The 22,522-nt window shown below is 44.8% G+C and overlaps 1 protein-coding gene across 4 annotated transcripts in view; it reads left to right on the forward strand.

Moving 5' to 3' along the window:
- The window catches only part of LOC111146442 (A-kinase anchoring protein 2), a 106,912-nt gene extending 86,141 nt beyond the window's left edge, over positions 1–20,771 (forward strand). For 2 of the 4 annotated variants that reach the window (XM_022502000.1, XM_022502002.1), the window contains exons 3-4: positions 9,221–9,399; positions 18,969–20,771. In XM_022502000.1, coding sequence (XP_022357708.1) covers positions 9,221–9,399; positions 18,969–19,067 — 278 coding nt within the window. In that variant the 3' untranslated portion in view covers positions 19,068–20,771. Of the gene's footprint in view, positions 1–9,220; positions 9,400–14,504; positions 14,544–18,968 lie in introns of all 4 variants that reach the window. The other 2 variants (XM_022502001.1, XM_022501998.1) reach the window with 2 other exon arrangements.
- The last annotated feature ends 1,751 nt before the right edge of the window (positions 20,772–22,522 follow it).

Raw genomic sequence — 22,522 nt, forward strand, 5'->3', positions numbered from 1 at the left:
ATTTCCAGCCTGTCTTTACTTCTCAAATATAAATTCGTGCCTTCTATTAAAAAAAACTATAGTTAAGGGAAATTAGGTGCCTACATGTGACCGTCACAGCTCTGGACTTGGGTCTGCAGTTCAAATCCTGACTCCCCTGCTTGCTAACTGTGTGACCGACTTACTTCACCCCTGTAAACTCCCGTTTCCTCACCAGTAAATGGGAATAAGATAGTACCAACCTCATCAATAGGTTAGAACTGTGCCCAGGACACAGAAGTCTCCCCAGAAGAATTAACTGTTTTGTGCTTATTATAGTTACGGTTATGTTTTGAGAAAAGGCCTCGAAAACCTTACAGAATTACTTTCGAGGTTGCTCTTCTGTAGCTACTGTGAACCTAAAATAAAAGTCAAAACGTGCATTATAAAATCTCTTTCTACTCCTAGCTGGTGCATTTTCATGTTTACTTCATTACAATGAAAGTCTCACAGAATCTCAGTTCAGGAATTAGTTTTCCACAGTTAGCTGTGATTTCAAAAAACAAAGTGTGTTAGAGGACAATCAGATTGCAAGTCCATAAAATCGTTTCCTTTTTTCTTTCCCTCTTTTTTTGGGGGGGTGGGGTGGTAATCATCACATAGTCGGACCCACCATGTTGGTGGAAATGCGTTTAACGAAAAGGTCTTGATGGGAGAATTGGTACTTGCCGTGATTTTCATTCTTCCTATTTTAACTAAATTTTTTGCTTTTTTGGTTGTACACTCTGCTTCCCCTAGAGAAGCAGAGCTCTTTCCTTCTAGAGGTTTCACCATCTAGTCCTGTTCATAAGGGATGACCCAGTATCATCCAACAACTCATCCAACACCCCGACCTTTAAGGAATAACACTTGTTAATTTCTCAGACTTGTTTCACCAGGCAGGGCTGTATTTCTCATCCGAGCTAGGCTGACCACGTGAAGATTCATGTCATTGCATTTTCCCACCACTGTGGGCCTTCAGAAAAAGAGATGAAAGGACCAGGGACCAGTCCTTGGTGTGTGGGTCACAGCTGGCCCCCACCAGCACCTGGGCCCTGGATCTGACAGGCAGGATATTCCATTTTACTGGGAGGAAGTGAAATTGAAAATACAAGTCTGAGCTCATTTCTTTCTGGGGACTTGTGAGTCGACTGTCTTAGATGTTTCAGTCTTATCCCCATGCTGCGTGAAGAAAGGAGGTCATTGAAGGAGGCCTGGCCAAGTTATGGCATCTGGTGGGCGTCTTTGTTCAGTTTGGTTTGGTTTTTAAGTAAGAGTGGGTGATGGCTTTTTCTTTTCTTTTGAGAAATGTAGAAACAAAGGGTCTTTGATTTAAGAACTCCAACACCATAGACATGGAATATAATAATCCCCCAAATCATAGTGTTTGGCCAAAATAATTTTCTAAACTTTTGAAACCCATATTCTTGGCCTGTTAGAAGTTAGCCTTGTCCCTACAGAAGGAGGGTCTGGGCTGTCAGCAGTGGTGACAGCTGTGTGTTCTGAGGACATGCAGCCCTTGCTCTGGTTCCTGGTTCCTCTGTCTGCCGCCCCCTCCCTCCGGGGCAACACAGCCCGTTACAGATGCCCAAGGGAAATCCTTCTTGCCTGGAAAATCCAGAAGTGCAGCCAAGGCATGGCTTTCTCTCTCTCCACCAGAAACTGGCTTAATGATTTATAATAATAGTTATCTATAATAATAGTTTCTTTATAAAACAGAAATGGAAAAATTTCACAGATTCATGTTTTTTAGTTTTCCACTCATGATGGGATACAACATTTACTAATTTATTTACTAATTTGGAGTGAGATGCCCTGTAGTCCACCTCGCAGACCTACAGCCTGTGAGGGTCACTGTCGCAGATGTGAGCGGTGCTGATCTGAGGCCCCCAGGAAGCTCAGCTCATCAATGAGATGCAAAGGCGTGTGGATTGCCTCGTGCATGAAGTTAAAGTAGTTAAGTAGTTAAGTAGTTTAAGTAGTTAAAGCAGGCAGCTTTATCTACTTTACTCAGCATGGCTAACAGTATTTAAAGGAATTTTTTTCTGCTTTCTTTTATATTTTTAAATTAATTCATGCTTATTGTAGACAAAAACTGGCTCATAATCCATCCTAGTTAGGATTTCTGCCTAGTTTTCTGCATGCACATACGTACATGGAAGATAATATTGGGTTTATATTTTTATGAATTTCCTATCGCTGCTGAGACAAATCACCACAAATGCAGGGGCTTTAAACAACACAAATTTATTATCTTACGGTTCTGAGGTCAGAAGTTGACAGTGTATCAGCTGTGGATTGAATTGAGTTCCCCCCAAAATTCATAGGTTGAGCCCTAACCCGCAGTGGAGATGAGCACTTCGTGAGAGGTAATTCATGTTAGATGAAGTCAGGAGGGTGCGGCCCTCAGGATGGAATTAGTGCCCTCCTAGGAAGACACCAGAGAGCCAACTCTCTCTCTGTCTCGGCCATGGGAGGACACAGTGAGATGTGGCCATCTGCAAAATAGGAGAACAGTTCTCACCCGAGCCCAACCATGCTGCCACCCTGATTTTAGACGTCCAGCCTCTAGAACTGTGAAAAAATAAATTGCCATTGGGTAAGCCATGCCGTTCATGGTACTTTGATATGGCTCCTCAAGCAGACTGAGACAGTGTTTGTCAGGGCTAAAACCAGTGTGTTAAAAGGGCTGTGATCCTTCTAGGGACTCTTCCGGGCTCCTTCCCTTTTCCCTTTTCCACTTCGAGAGGCTGCCTGCATTTCTTGGCTCATAGCCCCTTCCTCCATCTTCACAACCAGCAGCATAGTGCCTTCAAGTCTCTCTTTCTCTCTCTGACCCTCCTACTTCCTTCTTAGTAGGACCCATGTAGTTACATCAAGCCCAACCAGGTAATACAGCATCGTCTACCCTACTCAGAGCGCTTACCTTCATCACACCTGCAAAGTCCTTTTGCCATGAAGGCAACATCTTGGCAGGTCTTAGGGATTAGGATGTGGCCTCCTCGTGGAGGCTATCATTTTGCTACCACAGGACTGTTCATCTTACTCAGAGAACAGCTTTACCAGATGTCACACATACACTTTTGCTTTCTTTCACACAACTGGTAAGTGGCGAACCGGGATTTGAACCCTGGCAGTTGTCTCTAGACCCTGTACTCTTAAAGCCCTGATATATATCTGCTTTTGCAATCTGTTTTTTTTTTTCTTTAACTATTTTGAGTGTTTTCCCATGACCTTAACTATTCCTCTAAATTTGAGAGACTAAAACATGATTTGTGATAACTAAATACTACCTCATTATCTGAGTAAGTCAAAACTAATTTAACCAGTCTCCTACGTTCAGATGTCTTTGTTGTTTCCACATGTGTCGTTATATATGATGGTAAAAATGCTTGTACATAAGCTTCGTGCCTCTGCTTAATTATTAGCTGAACTTGTGTGAGCCCATTAAGGTAACTGGCATACACCAGAGAACAGTATTTCACAAACTGTTTTCCTTGAGATATTAATAGGGATTTTATGAAATGAGGTTCCCTCATTAAATTAATTTGAGAAATACTACACACCCATCCTTGAATTAGTGATTCATGATCACAGCTGCACTAAAACCTTGGAGAAGTCCCCTGGTAAAGAAATCCATCTCATTTTATTTTTAAAGCTTTCTTTAACCAAGTGTTTACCAATGACTGTTTATTAGCAGCTGGTATGACTTTTCGCAAAGTTAAGCCAACAGGACACAATTTTAGAAAGACCTCCGGAATCATGCCACCCAAGAGTCTAAAATTACTCTCGATGAGTATTAACCCAAAGAATATAAAAACCCAATTCAAAAAGATATATGCAACATTTTTACAGCATTTTTTTTTAGATTTTTATTTATTTATTTGACACAGAGAGAAATCACAAGTAGGCAGAGAGGCAGGCAGAGGGAGAGGGAGAAGCAGGCTCCCTGCTGAGCAGAGAGCCCAACACAGGGCTTGATCCCAGGACCCTGAGATCATGACCTGAGCCAAAGGCAGAGGCTTAACCCACTGAGCCACCCAGGCACCTCCAGCATTTTTTACAATATGTTTATTGCAGCATTATTTACAATAGCTAAACTATGGAAGTAACCCAAGTGTCCACTGATAGATTAATAAAGAAGACATTGTATGTGTATATATATATATATATATATATATATATATATATATATATGTATTACACACACACACATATACACACAGTTACATACACGCATCTATAGTGGAATATTACTCAGCCATCAAAAAGATGAAATATTGACATTTGCAACAACATGGATGGATCTAGAAGATATAATGCTAAGTGAAATAAGTCAGGCAGAGGAAGACAAATGCTGTGTGCGTTCATTCCTATGTGGAATTTAAGGAACAAAACAAAGGAACAAAGAAAATAAGAACCAAACAGACTCAACCTATATAAAGAACAAACCGATGGTCACCAGAGGAGAGGTGGGTGGGGGGATGGGCTTGAAACAGGTGATGGGGATTAAGAGTATACTTATCATGATGAGCACTGAGTAATGTATAGAATTGTTGAATCACAATATTGTACACCTGAAATGAATATAACACTGTGTGTACACTAAATTGGAATTTTAAAAGATACACTAAAAATAATAACTAATAAGTGAATAAAGTTACTCTAGATGGAATAGTTTGAACAAAATCAAAAATGAAGGGGAGTTGAAAATGTCTCCTACCCTCCACCGAGAATTCCTGCCTAGTTTTATTCTGTTGGTTCCTTATGTCAGATGCCGTAGAACTCATGTTGCACCTGCTCGCTGCTCTGTAAATGTCAGGGACCAGCCTTTGGCCAAGACCAACACAGGTGTGCCCCAACATCTGTGTGATGCTTTCTGTTCATGCTGTTTCACAGGGACAGTGATGGGTGTCCTTCAAGAGAGCTAGTTTGTAGAGTATGCAGTCCAGATGAGGAGCTAGACAGCAGGATGTCTGCCATTGAAAACAGAAGCCCCTTTCAGCTACCATCAACTAGTTGGTCATTCACTAAGTGAATAAACACACGAGAGCAAGTTTTGATGGAGCAAATGGGGATGGAACATGTTGGCACTGGGAGGTGCTGTGTGCGATATGCACCGGTGAGCACCAAAGTTAACCATCACTGTTCCGGAATTGTAATGGGTTGCGTCTTCTGGGCCAAGGAATTTCCAGGGGCCTTGCAGGGCCATGGGCAAAGGTGAGACGGACTTCCCAGGTCTGTGGCACAGACCATTTTGCATCACATCCATGTGATGATCCCCGAGACCCCACCAATGGTGGTGTGTGCAGTGTCCCCTGCTGGGGGAAGAGAATTAGAAACTTCTTCACGCATCCTCGTCGAGAGGACTGTTGGCTACAATCTTGGGCCCTCTGAGGAAGAGGTTGGGTATGGAGCAGATGCCCCTCCAGCTGTTTGACCATCTGTGTGATTGCTGAGACTGCACAGTGCGTAGTTTGAACTGTACTGGGTCAGTGGGGGAAGAAGGGTAGGATGGTTGGAGATCACAGGTCCTAGCAGAGAAGCCCAGCCAAGCTGACTTCCCCTGATCCCAATCAGACTGATGGCCAGAAGTCAGGGTATGGGATGGGTTGTTGTGTTTCCTTTCTCTGGGGAACCCATGACAGCTTCCCTTGAGGCTCTGACATTGGGTTGGTTAATCAGAAATCTGTTCTCTCAAAGACCTCTGGACCTCTTTGGAAGTGGCCGTTCCAGACCTGTCAGCCATCTTTCTAACCTGTTACTTAGGTGACCTCTAGTGGCTGGAACCAGTAAAACGTGCTGCAGGGATGGGTGGTTTTGCTGGAATATTAAGAATAAGCAGGAAAATGCCTTTTAATGTCCAATACTTGACTATTTCTCTATATTAACCCTTCACAACCTTTTTATGATTCTCTTTCAGCATACATTCCATCATCTAATTTAGCCATAATCAACACAATTTGCGTTCCAGACCAGACCCAACTCTGATTGTTACTCTAGCTGATGTTAACTTGGCCTGGCATTAGCCTCTGAGTCTCTGTGGTCTAAACCATTCACAGATGTCATGGCATTGACCCTGACTACATCCCAGGGTTGTTGTAAGAATCAAATGACATGAAGCTTATAAATAAAATGCCACATAAATGTGCTTGCTATTCCTACGAAGCCATTGAATCTGTGCTTCTGTAGACCAAGATGGCTTTGTTTCATGGCTTTGGTGAAAACATTTAAACTCTCCTCAGATTCTTTACTGGGAATTTTATCCCAATTCACAAGCACTTAACAGGTGGCTGCTGCATTTATGTCATAATGTCGTAATGTACTTAGGTAACTTAGTGGTTCATTCCACAAACACGAGCGCCTGCTTTGAGCCAAATACCAGTGGATACCAGGATCCAGCAATGACTTTGACACACAAGGTCCTGCTCTAAGGGAGTTTACATTCAGATGAGTTAAGGGATTCATAATGGTTGAAATCATCCCTATCCTGGGTTGACATTATAGCTTAACTAAGAAGAGAAGCTTAAACAACCATGTATGATACAAGTCAATATATGATGGGGCTTTCACAGAAGTATAAACAAAGTGCCATGATCCAGGGGTCCTACTGTGATATGTGTGAAAGGGTGAATTTAGAGCAGTGAATATGGACTCTGCTTTCTAGAAGGTTAATACTGGAGAGGTGACTGCTGGGAAATTATTTGGATACCCATGAAGTCAGTTGGAAAATGATATTTGGTGTCTATTTCTAGTTCTAGAAGAATTGCAAAAATCTTATGCAGTATATATATGCCCTTGAAATTGCTCATTCTCATTCGGTAGACATAGTGTTCTTTGAGATTACAAATAGATAGTCACTAGATCATTGGAATCTCACTGTTTTAAATACTAACTTTATAAATATTAACTTAGTCCTTATATCAACTGTGTGAGGTAGGTACTTCTAGCCTCATACCCATTTTATAGATGAGGACACTGAGATAGAGAAACAGGAAGTTGCCCAAGATTTGGCTGCTAAGTATTGGATTCAAACCCAAGTGGCTAGCTCCAGAGCTGCACGCCCACCACTATGCTGTATAATTTCTTAAGGCTTCACTTAAAAAGTCAATGGGAATTCTTAGAGACACATACTAAGCATTTAGGGATGATACTACCTAAGGTCTAGGGTTGTTTTAAAATATTTCTGTATGAAAAGAGAAGGAAGATAGATGCAAAAGGCATGGTAAAATGTTGCTAACAGTTTAATCTAGTTGATGGGTCTGTAGGTATTATGATAGCATTCCCTGTTTTCATAATAAAAAATAGAATCCATTGCTAGTGAATTTGAGGACTTCAAAATATTTATTGCCTTACTGTCAATATCAAAAGACTTTTTATTAGTGACCTGAGTAATTTAGGTCAAGGCAATGAGCTTCGCTAAGTTACGATGGAATGGTGGGTCTACAGATAGAGTGCTCTGTGTATTTAAAACCACCTTACACCTAATTTGCCAAATAAAATGGCCATACATCTTTTCTTTTAATCAATACAGGTTGATCCTCTTGCCAGAAATATTTGACAGAATGGCAAAATGAGTTTGAGTTAGAAGGGACCTCAAAGAAGTTTCTTCCCAAATTCTCTCTTTTAAAAAAAAAAGATTTTATTTATTTATTTATTTATTTGACAGAGAAGGAGGGGGAGGGGCAGAAGGAGAGGGAGAAGCAGGCTCCCTGCTGAGCAGGGAGCCCGAAGTGGGACTCGATCCGAGAACCCTGGGATCATGACCTGAGCCAAAGTTAGTCGCTTAACCAACTGAGCCACCCAGGCACTTCCAAATTCTCTTTTTATAATTAGGAAAGTTGAAGCTTGGAGATCTTAAGTGATCGGCCCAAGATAAGAGGGAGAACAAGAAATGGTTGTCTACGGTCAACACAGAGCTAGTGAATGGAAGTGCAAGAATTAAAACCTGGGTTTTCTGAACTCTAGGGGGTGGGGAGGGTGTCCCACTCCCATCAAAAGGAGCTATGCCGGGAAAAGGGCTGTAGCAGCCCACATGGAGACATGGTCCCCAGGCTTCACTTGTGACTGTGGCTACAGCAGTTGCCCAGTTAGAAGTCTAGGGAGGAAGAGGAAAAAACATGAGCCACCTTCCGCTTGGGAATGAAAGGGGTCAAAAGGATCCGTCTCCTCCCCTGGTGGTTTCCAAACTTTTAGACTCAAATGGCCCTAGTAATTTGTGAGTTCCTTCCACATTTCTTGTTCACACACCCTATCTGTGTCTCCCGTAATGGGCACAGTTGGAAAAATCATGGCTGTTGCACCTGAAGATGCCTCTCAGAGGAGCATTTGGGGCTCTGGCAATGAGACTCACCCCGTGATGGGCCAGGAGTCAGGACCAGGCATTTCCTGAGAGGGAAGGATACAAACAGTCTTAATGAAAGTGCCTGGAGTCACCATGGCATCACAGTTGACCTGATGTCCTTATCCTGAGAATTCTCATAGGGCACTTCAGAAGCTTAAAATTTCACCTTTTCCAAGTCTGGTGCATGCCCTTCTGCAACACCCAACCTGCCTCCGTTGGTATTCCAACCCTAAGGTCTGAGAGTTGCAAACCGTATGCTCTCAGGGCCCTGGCAGGTAAGGTCAAGAGTGAAGCTGGCCAGTGTAAGACTGGGGTGACCTGGGAACAACAAGCCTGGCTCTCGTCAGATGTTTTGTAGTCCTGTGCTGTCCATGCAGAAAGGCTGGGCAGGTCTGCTGCCCACTGCACTTGTGACTTCTGATATAAGAACCTGGTGAGGAAAGCAAGAGACCTGGAACCATCGCCAGCTCCCTGGGACCTCAGCAAGGCATCCCCTTTGCAGAGCCTGTTTTCCTCAACTGTAAAATGTGGGTTTCCAAAGCTTGGCAGCACCACCACCTCTGACGGTCGAATTCTGTAATCAGTGATAGAGCACATATTCCCAAAACAATCAGAGCCAGTGTCTGACTGACATAGATTTCCAGAGTGCCTGCAGGCCTCCTTGGTCTGGTTGATTTTCCAGCGCTGGTGTCCTTGAGGTCTTTGTCGGATGGGTTTGTGACATCATCTTTAACCTTTAGTCCCTGCAGTACAACGACCCACACTTAACTACCGTTCTGGTACTGCTCTCTGTCAGAGGTTGCTTTTTACAGGTGTTCTTTCCGGAAGCAGTCATGAGCAGACGAGCTTAGAAAGGGTGTTCTCTTCCTGTTGTTTCAGGGAAAATAGAGAAAGTCAAACCTCTTCCATCCCCCTCACCTGAAGGCCCCAGCGCGCAGCCTGACTTAGCTCCTGAAGAGGCTGCCGGATCCCAGCGGCCCAAGAATCTGATGCAGACCCTCATGGAAGACTATGAGACACACAAATCTAAAAGGCGTGAGAGAATGGATGATAGTAGTGTAAGTGTTTCCTCCTTTCCTCTTTCACTTCTCTGACGGTGAACGTCCGCGTGGCATGTGGTTATCCCAGTCCAGGCGCGGGTGTGTGTGCCGTGGTCTGGCCAGCGTCCTGGCTCTGAAGCCAGTTCTCAGATGTGTCCGTTTAATGTGCCTGAAGTTGGGTTTGGGTGTTTTGCCTTGTTTCTCAAAAACGTGGATCATGGAGGGAGCTGCTGAGTGTAGCTCCTGGAACCCACCGGTGAGGCCAGAGCAGGGGATGTCTGGTGTGTAGAAAAAAACCACATGAGGACAGCACAGGAGGAAGGACACAAGCACCCCAAAATCATCTCTGGGTACTGGGGAGCTGATTGCTACCATGGCTGGCCCACCCCATAGACGTTTTATTTCTCTAGAGAACTGTGACGAGGCCGTCCCTCTACTGTCTCCTCGCAGCAATCCCCATAAATGTGTCGCAGTGTGCCAGAGGCTAAATGTGTTTTTGGGCTGTTCCCAAGTGTGTGTGTACAGTTTGGCAGGAAAGAGCCATTGAAAATGACAATTCGAAACCACAGGGCTACCCTGCTACCCTCGGTTCTCGAGACCTTTTTGCCCGTGACAGTCACATGAGCCATGAAGGAAATCATCTGCTCTGGCGTTTCTTTCTCCAGTCAGAGACATAAGGATTGTTTCACACAGTCTCCCCAGCCAGGAGCCCGGGGACCAGCCTCGGGGGCCCATGCCGACCTTCTGGGAGTCTGGTTGGCCTCAGTCTTGTACCATTTATCGAAGTGGTCATCTCCCATGCCCGCGCAGTTTCACCTGTGTCACAAATAGCTTGGGTCTATTGAAGACACTGCCCAGTTTGCCCAGATGGTGCTGGTTTATGCCTGTGGTCCTGGTGTAATTTTTAACAGGCCCCTCCCCCCCAGTTTGGATGCTAAATTATGGGGTCATCTTGAACTTCCACCTACAGGCTCACAGTGGGAATCCCATGCCTACTTACTGCCGTACTTATCCTGGTTGTCTAAATTCAAAGGTTTCTGCGCTCGAAGCTAGATCCTGAATGATGCTTTTAAAATATTTAGTGATAAAGAAAGTGGACACCTCCGTGGACACCAGCCCGATGACTCGCTCGCATTCCCCAGGCTCTCCCTTGGGCTTACACCTAAGCTGCCTGGAACGCTGCCTCGGCTGCTCTGTTCAGCTGGTGCATTTGGGGGCCATTCCTCCTACCGCACGGTGGTTGGGGCCCGGCCCTCGGGAGCTGCTGCAGACACTCCTGCTGGGGCTCCTTCCCCCAGCGCATGGGACTTCTGCCCGTGAAGTCACCTTGCCCAGCACTTCCCTACAGCCCCACTGAGAACATGGAGTCTCCCTGTAGGTATTTTCTGGGGCCTGTGCTTTTGAGGTGCATGCTTGCTTCCTCCCAGGGAGTCCTCACTGTGTATCAGCGGCCATGGCGGCAGTTAGCTGAGGGGCCCCTGCATCCTGGCATGGAAGGGGAGGAACGAAGGGAAGCACTCTGCGTGTGCCCCGTGCAGGTGTTTTCTAAGCACCGGCCGTGTATCTCTGGTGTGTGCTTTTTGTGCGCCCGTTAGAGGCACACACTACCCACAGGAGTGAAGGGCCTGTGGCCGCTCACTCTGCAGACAGAGCTGGAAGCTGCCTTCGTGCAAACTCGGGAGCCACCAGACCGGCTTTCCCCTTCGCCTTCAGGACGCTACCTGGAATCAACGTCTCAGTACACACCTTACCCCTCACTTAACTCAACCAAGGGGCAGGCTCCCATCTCAGTTTTTCTCAAGTAAAGAAACATTTTGCATAAGGAAGAAACCCATTAACTAATCAGGCTATTAATAGCCCCAGATCTTGGATTCAGAGCCGGGTGTTTTACACTGTTCTTGAGATTACAAGAGAACTGAGTTTGCTGTTGTGGGAAACTTAGGAACAGAGCGAAATCTATCCGGTTCGCTATATCCTCTGTACCCAGAACTCAAAAGCCTACTCAGGTCGCTTCTAAAGCATGTCAGTGACCATCAACCAGACTTGATTTTCATGCCACCTGTTGGTTCACCCCTTAGACCTTTTCACCCTGGGGATCCTTTCTACTGTCTCGTCATCAGTCGCTGGGGAACGTGTCAAAGTTTCCCTGTAGGAATGAACAAACTTCATTTGTCTTCCTTAGCTGTTTCTGCCCCTTCTTTAATCATCTCGTCTACCGGAAGGATAATCACAGGGAGCCAATGGATTGCTTGATACTTGTGTAGTGGCTTCCCTGCCCCAGAAGCTGGTAGTTCTGTTTTCCCAGTGCTGTTCCCATACACTATTCTGAGGGTGAAACCTGACTCCTTAGCTCCTCCCCCCTCTAGAAGCCTTACCTGGCTCACCTGAGGCCAGTGTCACCTGACACATCCACCTGCCAATATGCTTTCCAGTAGGTCACTTGACAGCACTATGAGTCCCTCACACACACTCAGGACCAAACTTTGTGTTTGCTCAGGGGAAGCAGTGAGTTCTTTCTGACTGGAATGAAAAGAATTCTTACTCGCTTGCTGAGGAGAAGGAAGACCTAAAAGCAAAATGGGGCAGTTGGCCTGTATGTGTCGTGATACGGTAGACCCATGGTCCTATGGAGCATGAAGGACAGAAGAAAGAGAAGACAGAGGAACCAAAGGAAGCTATGCCTAGAGTTTTCATGAGTGGTTTTTGCCAACCCCCAAGAAAAACATCCTTGCCATTCCAGACAGATGAGTTTTTTCCCCACCCCGGAGCAGCGGTGGTCTCTGGAGTCCTGTCCCTGGCTCATTTCCAGCTTAAATTTTCCCACTTTTAAAAAAATTGCATGCCAGACCGGAAGGAGGCTGCTGGCTCCTGGATCCCCTGCCAGGGGGTGGTGTGGGGGAACTGCAGTATTTGGTGGCCTTTCTCATGTCCCTGAGCTGGCCCTCTTCTGCTGGAAACAAGGTGAATGCTCGGAAAACAACAGAAGATGGGAAGTTCAATCCCAGCTCTCTTTTGGGATATCTACCCACAAGGCACTGCATTGGGGATCTTACGTCACCTGTGGATGTCTGCTCCTTTCACAGTTGGTGAAAAAGTCAATAACAAGGAACTGGAAAAAGTTCCCTTTTCTTGAGACGTGATCCCCACATGGCCGCCCTTGTTACCAGCTCTGACCTTGGGCAGGTGCCACCTGTTGGTTTCCTTGCTCTGTGTGATATGGTCACCAAGGAGTGCCTCCCTGCTCAAGGCTTTGGCCAGGCCCCACTGACTAAAGGACCCCTCTGTTAATTTGGGGGTAGGGATGTTGCTTTCTCCACCCTTAGCCCCTTACCCTGGCTGTTTACCAGCCTCCACAGGGCCTTTGTACAAATTAGAAAAAAGCACCTTTTTTCATGTTCCAGGACGCACTCCCGCCTCACTGGGAGGGCAGTGAGCGGACCAAGCTGCAACCCCGTCCACCCGCTCAGCCTGGTTCTTCTGCACCTCGTGTGCACCACACACCCAGATGGCAACAGTCCTGTTCTGATTATGGGTTGCTCTTATCTGGAAGCGTTTTCTTTGTGAAAGTGTCCCCTTATCTGGGCCTGATGGCCATCTCTGGTCCATCCTGTAACACACGATGGGCTGGTGAATCATAGTTTCCTAGAAGGTTCCCTGGTGCCTTGCAAAGGAACGATATTTAGGCAAAAGTGTTTTTCTAGCCACTTGTTCCCTAAGCCTCAGAAGGGAACGGGTTCTTGAGTCAGTGATGCTCTTGAACAAGTTGGTGGATTTGCCTTCCCTTTCTCACTGCAGAGATGCTGACCTGCACCGAAATTATAGTCCCCTGTAGGCATTCAGCCCCAACCCCGCTTCTAGCATAGGGTCTACTTTTGGAGGGGTTTCTACTCTCTCTCTTGCCCCCAAAATAGTTACTTAGGCATCTTTCAGTCGTCCCTGCCTGTTTTGGAATAAGAGAAGGCCTCACCTGTTCTTCTGGGTTAAGTCAAAGCTGGGGGCTAGCATGCTTTTCTAAGAATTCCTCACACACATTCCCCCTCAAACCAAGACACCCTGTGGCCATACTTATTCTCAGGGAGTGGACGAGGGAGGCCTGTCCTGTGCCCCACACCACAGGCTCCATGGGAAGCTTAGCCACAATCAAGGATGTTTCGTGCTGCCTAGATTTCTCCTAGCTGCTCATGCCCTGTGGGGGTACAAAAAGAATTCATCAGACCTGGGTCATCAGCCTTGACCATTACAGAACTGTAATTTTTAGCACTATGCATTAGAAGCCGGTAATGACCACAGACATAGGACCCCACCTAACCAGTCCATGGATGCCAGCAGCCAAGACTGAGAAATGCCTCCAGTTCCTAAGCTGTGTAAACACAAGGTCATTACCGTTACCATAATTCTGGAGGGGGCTGCCCAAAGTCCATTCTTTTATGTCCTTTCCCTTAGCTGGCCCATTTTGTTCGGAGATTTTCTTGCAGAGACTTTGACTTTCCCACAGGAACTAAAGGGTCTTTTTAGTTCCTGCGTGATCACCCGACTGTCAGGAACTCATCCAGGCCCCCAGAATAGTGACAGGGATGGCTGTGTGCCCTCCCTAGGCGGTGCCATCCACAGTTCGGCTCACAGAATCTGCCCCCACAAACCTTGCATCCAGATCAAGTCCTTCCTGTGCTTTGGGTCTTCTCTTCGGGGGACATTGGGCTACAAGACTGCTGTGGGGCTCAAAGGAACTACAGGAAGAGAAGAGGCTGGTTGGCTATAGAGTCTAGCAAATCCAGTATAGCCATCGAAGACCTCGTTGGTGGGCAGCCATCCGCACACAGGGGAGGGGAGGACTCTTGTTAATTCAAAGCACAGAAAAACGGAATCAGCAAATCTTGAATTAACAAAGTATGGCTTATCTGATATTTTTATTAGTGAATAGCGGGGTATCTGTGTGCTCCCCAAGATAGAGTTTTAAATAAACTAATATCAGATGAAGCGAGTGTGACGTGTGTGTGATGGCCTCCCGATGTTCCGTCCCCACCTGCCCACCCCCAGCGTGGCGCCAGTTTCCAGCTGGGGGAGGGTGTTGTGCGAGTGTGTCTCTGCTGTGTACTAACCCTGCTCTTTTCCCTCTCTGCCAGTACACCTCTAAGTTACTGTCTTGCAAGGTGACTTCCGAGGTACTTTTCCACTTGTTTGCCTTGGTGTTCCTGCATGCCTGCCCCAGGTGCATGCTCTTGTGGTTTGCCATTTCCTGATGTGTTCAAGGAGACGGTCAAGGAAGCAGCTCGTCTCCATGTTTCTTTCTTCCAGCCTTTTTGGAACTGGGTACTCTGGGGACTGCCTGGAAATGTTGGGGTAAATGCAAAAGGGCTCCTTGCTGCTGTGCTTTGCTGTGCTGTGTGGTGGGACCGGAGAAGACCTTGCCCTGCTCATGGATCCGGAAGGGGTCTGCATTCAAAGGCACAGATGTTAGTTTCTTCAGGCACTGATAGCAAAGATACTCTGGTGTGGTTAGAAGACAGTGCAGCTCACGAGGACTGAGCTGTTGATCCAGTCCTTTGGTTGGTTGGTTGGGTTTTTTTGGAAGCTCCTTGAGCATTGAATTTCCAAGTCTCCTCCCTTCTTCTACAGTTTCCTTTTTTACAGAATTCATAAATATCTGTGCTATGAAAAATCACAGTATTTTTCATTTTCCTCTAATTTTTAAATATTTTTCCTCTTTTTTTGCTACAAAACCACATTTTTGTATTTTTTCTTTAGAATTTTATTATTTATAAAACACTTATTGCAAGTATACAGGACTGTAGGGAGAATCATTCATTCATTCTCTCAGTTAACAATTTATTGAGGACCTAGGACACCCTAGGCCCTCTTTGAGGTTCCAGAAATAGAGCCTTCGACAAAACCAAGTCCCCAACGTCATGGAGTTGGCATTCAAATGTTCCAATGATAAGAGATAATAAAACAATAAAGCCCACCCATCCAGGCTTGACCATGCTTATCATTTCATAATATTTGCTTAATATTTTAAATTATTAATATTAATACCAATATATTAATTTTGCAAATACCATTCAAGCTCCCTTGTTACTTCTCCCCAGCCCCCACTTCTCTCTCTCCGGAGAGGTGACGTTTCTTCAGTTTACTGTTAAACATTTCTGTGCATGTTTTTATAGTTATATTTCATATGTTTGTCTACATGGGTGACATCTTGGTTTTTGCATGCCTTAAAACTTTCCAGAAACATATCACATTGTTACATACTCTGCTCCTTTATTCTGTCTACGTTGTTTTTAGATGCGAACATGGGGTTACTGAGGGCTCTGGCTCATTCATTGTGACTGCTGTATCGTTCCCCACCGAATGAATATATCCCTGTTTATTCATCCTTCTGTTGATGATGTTGGTTGTTCCTCTCTCTCTGTTTCCTTATTTTTTTGCAATTACAAACAATGTTTCAGTGAATGTTACGCGTTATCTCTTTGTGTAAGCTCTGGAAGAATTTCTCTCTTCTAGGAGGGAAGTACTGCTCAGAAGGCTTTTTTCCCATCCTCCCTTCCCGCTCATTACATACTGCATGTTATTCTTCAGGATGGTTGTGTTTAGTTATACCACAATATATTTTAAAATCTCCCTATCTCGCAACATAATTACTACCAGAGATGGGAGCTGATGATTGTCAGTAATCTTTGTTCAAAAGATAAGAGTATTCTTTCATAAGATATAAAATGAAAAATGAAATATAAAAGTTATATCATCCCATGTACCCACCTCAGCGACTAATTGTGGTTCTCATCTCGGTAATGGCAGTGGAAGAAAGAGGCCCTAGGCCCCATCCCCTTTGAGTTAACATAATTAAGAATAACGAAAATCTGGTCAAGTATGTCCAAGGAAGATAACACTGGGCCCAGTCTATCTTCAAATGAAGAGGACTTAGGAAGACAGAATATTAACGTGAATGGAGTCACTGACATTCCTTAACCCCTCTGCCTTTTGTTACCCATCCCCCAAGTACAATCTTCTGTTGATTTCTATGAGAAACAAGCGATTTGCTTGAATTCCTCAAGCACAAGAGACAGAAAATTAATATTAGGGGGAGTTGTTCAAAAAGAGTTGATTTTTCTCCCTCTCACCAAACCTAAATCTAAATTTGTGAAAATGATAAACCCTTAAATCAGACTTTTTATTATTATTTTCAACTTTTTTAACGTTTTCCCCTCTCCATCCCTGTGGAGTATTATTGTTTTTTCTGTTGCTTCTTTCGACAGACTCCTTACGGGCACTGAGCCGCAGTGTGGCACGGCAGCCTAGGGCATCAGCTCCATACCCACATAGGCACATACGACATTACTGTCTTCTGAATTAATTATGGAATAAATGCTCATTTAGATACCTTCTCCAGGAGCTTGGCCTTTAAATCTTCAAAAGGCCATTGTGGGATGCCTTCAGTCCTGAGCCAGTCCTCACCAGAAGCCTTGGATTACCTGGAGACAGTATATGGTGTAGTGCTCCTTATAAAAATGCCTTACATCTGAACACTTCATCATTTACAAACCCCTTCCAATAATGATGGAAATTGTTACAGTTCGCAAGTTGTAGAGCACAGGGAACTAGGCTGTATGTACATTGTATCATTTATTCCTTCGGCCAGCTCTGTACTATAGCTTTTAGGATTCCCATTTCACACCTAAGAGAACTGAGGTCCAGGGATAAGTGACTTTTCTAAGGTCACACAGTCATTAGGATTTAAATCTAGACATGCCTGGACTTCAGAGTCAGCACTGTCTCCAGAGAATGCCTGCGACCCAGGGTAGGTGCTGTCTCCATCTTGCAGATGAAGAAACTTGAGACACGAGATGCCATGAACAGTACCGTGTTCCAGACGGAACTGGAAAGAAAGTGAGGACTTCCTGATCCAGGCTAGTACCCTCTCTCAGTACCGCGTTACCATGCACTGACCTTCTAGACGAATCCTCTACTAAACTACACTTCTTTGCCCCTACCAGTCTCTTATTCTTAGATATTGAATAAGTGACCGTAGTATGCTGACACATAAGACCCTGCGACATGGCTTATTGCTTAACGATGAACATTCATTTAGGAGACATGGCCGAGTGCCTCCTACGTGGTAGGTCCAGCTGTCCCCACTGGGGAGCCTGGGGAAGGCTTCCCAGAGGAAAGCACATGGAAGGTCTGGGAAGTCCATCCATTTGTCAGAGGTCCAAAGAAGCAGGTTGAGATGGACCCCCAAGTCATGAATCTCCCTAGAACTTGCTAGTACCCAAGACCGCCTGCAGCCTGCATCTCCCTGCTTCTCCGGAGTTGCCCGCCTTTCTGTCCCTTGCCAAAATGATTGTTCTTAGAATAAGCGAAGACTTCACTGCAGTTTGGATCATCAAACAGTGCTGGCTCTGCTAGACTTTAATGTCAGAACCTGCATGTTCTAAGCTAATGCCACCATCATTTAAGTGGTTGGCACGCATGGGCTTGCTTGTGGTACTGAGTGATGAAATTGAGTCATTTCCCATATGTTGGCCACCTGAACGTCATCCATCGGGATCTCATCTCGATCAGACCAAAGCCGGAACAGCCTGAATGAAGTTTTCCCTCTGGAGTCCACAGAGTACTCTGGTGAACTGGAGGGAGGCAGGTCTTGCCCTGATGGTGGTGAGCCTACCTGTCCTTGATTTTCTGACCTTGGATTTCATTGATTAGCACCTGGGCCCTGATGTCGCATCATTATGCTCAGGTTGCTTTAATTGGCCTGGGAAGCTCTTTTTCTTTTCACTTAGTTTCTGTTGGAAGTTGAGTTATACCAAAATAGACTTTCATGATATAAATATGATCACAGCTTATGTATGTCCACAAAGTTTGACGGATGGAATTCACACTGGCCCAGCTGTTTGGGATTATTTTCCGGTTTGCTTGTTCACAAAGAGACTGAGACAACTGATAACCTGTGCTGTCCAATATGGTAGTCACAAGGTCCGTGAGGATATTAAAATTAATTAAAATTAAATTTTTAGTTTCGCAGCCACACTGGTCTTATTCCAAGTGCTCCACAGTCATGTAGCTCAGTGGTTGCCATGTTGATGACACAGATCCAGAACATTTCCATCAGACAGCACTGATCGGATAACATGTAGAGAACCACTGTGTTATCGAAACACAACGCAGAGTCAAGTCTAGTTCAAAAACATGTCCAGACTTGTGATGAGCTCTGGGCATTATATGTAAGTATTGAATCACTAAATTCTGCTCTTGAAACCAATACGACACTGTATGTTCACCCACTAGAATAAAAATTTGGAAGAAAAAGATGGACTTGCAAAACATTTCAGGGGAATTAAATCTTTTGATATTGAAAACTATGGGTCAAATAGCAAATGAAATCTGGCAATGAAATGAATGCATATCCAGCACATCCCATCCTACTTCATTTCCCATGTCTCTTCCACTTCCTGGCCATACCAGACACTATTACTTTCCCTTTCTTGGATGCCGTTGAGAGGGAAAGGACAAAAGAAACAGAGAAGCTGGTTTGCGTACATAGTGAACATCCATGATCTCTCATTCATTTTTTTTTTCCCTTCTCTCTTCAGGTCCTTGAGGCCACACGGGTTAATCGAAGAAAGAGCGCCCTGGCCTTGCGCTGGGAGGCAGGGATTTATGCCAACCAGGAGGAAGAGGACAATGAATAACAAACTTCTTTCACCCAGGAAGCTTCTTTGGTGCTTGGGTTCCCAAGAAACCAAGAAATCCACACATCAAAGCATTTTAATGGAATATTTATTAAAGTGCGAACAAACTCCACAATCCTTATGTAGACCAGAAGCTGCAATGACCAATGATGAAAAATCAAGTGAAAAGAAGCCCACCCATCAAACCCTAGAAACACCCAGGAGTCAAAAGAGAATTGATTTTTTTTTTTTTTTTTTTGAGACTCAAAGAATCACCTGGGTTTGGACCAGTCCTTCGACTCAAAAGGACAAAGCAGTAACGAGTCAACGTGGCTGCCACAGGCAGAACTAAGACCAGCCTCTCTGGGTGATGAGGACAGACATTGGTAACAGGGCCATGTAGAGCAGTAGAGCCCACGCCAGTGCAAGCCACGGGGCCTGGGGTACTTCCTACACCGGCTTCCCACCTTCACTCATGGCATCCCAGGTGTTGGGATAACTCCGTTTACTCCAGCAGCCATAAAACGAAATGCAATTTTCTCTCTATCTGCCCGGAAGAGACAATTATGATTCCATGTCTCTTCCATTTAGTTGTTTTTAATTGGGAGCAATCAATGATGGCAATACCTAAAATCCACCTTTTGGAGACCGTGTTTCTTCATGTTGCAAATACAATCTATTCTACATGAAGGGGTCAAGAAGGAAGGAGAAAGCCAAACCAAATGGATTGTTTTAGCTTTAGGATCTCGTCTGGTTTGAGTATTGACTAATTTGCTGTTCATGAGAACACATTTTCACAATTATGTTTCTCTTCACACGAAAGCTCTATTTAGTGGGCAACAACTATTTTTATGATGGGATGGGGGGAGTGTATCCATGTATGAAACCTGTACACATTCAACAGGTTGGCTCAACAGACGGTAGGGATATTTTTGGAGTGGCAATAATTGAAAAAGGGCAAACTCTGCCTGAGGCAGAGGACAGGAAATAAAAAGGTGTTTATAGCTATATTTTATATTATAAACTGGACCTTGGGAGGGAGAATGATAGATTATTTTGGATCAGTCAGAAAGGAAACATTAAAGAAAAGGTCATGAAGGTAGACAGAAAAACAGGGAGGGAGGAAGTGGGAAAATAAGGAAGTAAGAGATACTATTTTTGCTGAGCAACCAGCGTTTTTCAGGACAATAAAGAGAAAAATATAGAATAGAAATTTAAGTGCAGGCTTGGAATCAGCTACAATTCCTAAAGATGGTTATGTGTGTACACGTATGTGTGTGTGTGAGTGTGTGTGTGCCTTTGTGTGTTTGGGTAAAGTGTGTGTACAAGGATGAAAATTCCAGAATGATCATGGGACAAGGGTGTACAGTTATTTCCTCCAAAGCTGTTTGCCAGTGTCGGGAGTGAGTGAGAATTTCTTTTTTATGAAAAGGGATATAGAGGCACTGACCTGATACAGTATTTGTAATATTAAATTGACCTAACCTGGTATTTGCATGAGTTGCAATTGAAAAGTTTGGAGCGGTTTTGTAATTTGACATTGAGAAAAGTACCGTATTTATTCTCATGCTTTGTATTCATAGCTTAGTACACTGTGGAGGACGCCAGCTTTGCTCTCTGTCATTTAAAGCAATATGAAAAGGGTATTCCATAATTGGGTGCCCTGAATTTCTGGATGAGAAACATTTTTAATTCTGGCCATGAGAAGAAAAAAACGGACCAGCCTTTTTTTTTTATTTTTTCTCTTCCTATTTCTTTCAAAACTGTGGTTTTTTAAAAAGCAATAATTAAGCCAGACCTCACTAAAATTCTTTTTTGTTTTTATATTGTTATGTCATAAACTCTGCTATGTTACTCTGATAGGTAGCGATGCCACAACAGTGTGTATGTAGATGTTAGGCACGTTATCTTTGCTTCTCTTAATAGACTAGTGTTGACTTTAGGGGGGAAGGTTTATTCGCAGACCAGCAGCGGGCATTAAGTAAAAATGCACCTGTCTGATACCTCACAAGGATCCTTTCAAACTGCCAAGGGAACCTGCCATTTGAAGCCGAACTCTAGAGATGGGTGGTGGGCACCATCTTTATATGGTTTATTGTCCTGAATATTCTGAAGGGATACTCAGCCAAACGTGCTAGCCACCGGGAACACAACAAAGATCCCTACGGCAAGGAATTCTTTTTCAAGTTGGGGAGCCTGGCATGGAGACAGACGTGCCCAGGAAAATGAGGTCTGTGTTAGGTGGGGAGTCCTGACGGGTGAAATGGGGAGAACCCAGGAAGGCTGCTTTGCCTGAGGATTTCCAGCCTTCCCACAGCAGGCACAGGACTGAAAACAGCTGGGACAAGACCTTCGTGGGACCTCGGGGGCACAGTGGTAGCTAGGACGGCTGGTGAGTGTAGTGGTTCTAGGCGGGGCACCAAAAACGGAACATGCTTCATGTTTTCTGGATTGCCTCTGCCTCTGGTAGTGATACAGACGTGATAGCGGACAAACACCGTCTTTCACAAGATGAAACAGCCCTCAGGACCGACCTGCAGGTTTTTGTTCGGTTTTGATGGAAGCCGTGTACCCACCCACTTTAAAACCTACATGTGAAAAAGAGAATTTGCTTCGGATTGAAAGCTTAGGAGGTCACACAATTAATGGAATCGCTCTAGAGGCAGACCAGTTGGCCGCTGACTCCAGCTGATTGAACCAGAAGCATGAATCACGTTGTGCAGAGTTCTAGAGCCGAGTCCCTTGGTGCGTGCTCCGTGCGTCGATAAGGCAACAAATGCAGAGTTTCCGTGACCCTCCTGTAGTCACAAAGCTGCTTACCTATGGCCCCTACATCTCCAGCCTTCGCTTGTTCCTCTGCTGCCTTCTGATGACAGATGGCTATTTCCTTGCTCCACTCACTCCAGATCCTATGAAAATGTAAATTACAGTTCCCTTGGAAGAGCCAGATTTTCTCTGAGCTCTTGAGTTTTTTACTCCTTCAGAAAATACAGGGCTTTGTACATCGCACCATGCTAGGCTCTGGGATCCCTAATGAACCCCTTTAACCTTCTGAAGATGCAGCAGACCCCTGGAGGAGAGTCATTCCTGCGTAATCCATCAAGAGGAAGAGGCTTGTCCTGAAAATCAGCCTCTGATGCTCGTCCCTGCCCCCAAATAGCACGCAAGCTTGTTAATCTCAGCTATAACAAATGTTTAGATTCTGTAGATGTTAAAAGCTTTCCTGAAAGTGTTCCTTTCCACAGTGTTTATAGATGTTCACTGTCCTCGGGGGCTGATTAACTACTGACATGCCTTGGCTTTCTCATCCAGAAATTATGGAAACAGGGTCTGTCAGTGGTAGGAGGCGGGGCTGTGTTCCACTTGGTTGACACAATGCAGTTTCCTTGCCTCTTCACACCTCTGCATGCTGCCTCCCCTCGACGATGACATATAAGCAGTATATAGATCAGTGTCCACATATACACACAACACAC

Source organism: Enhydra lutris, unplaced genomic scaffold (genome assembly GCF_002288905.1).
Source record: "Enhydra lutris kenyoni isolate GAN:26980312 unplaced genomic scaffold, ASM228890v2 scaffoldscaffold13, whole genome shotgun sequence".
NCBI lineage: Eukaryota > Metazoa > Chordata > Mammalia > Carnivora > Mustelidae > Enhydra > Enhydra lutris.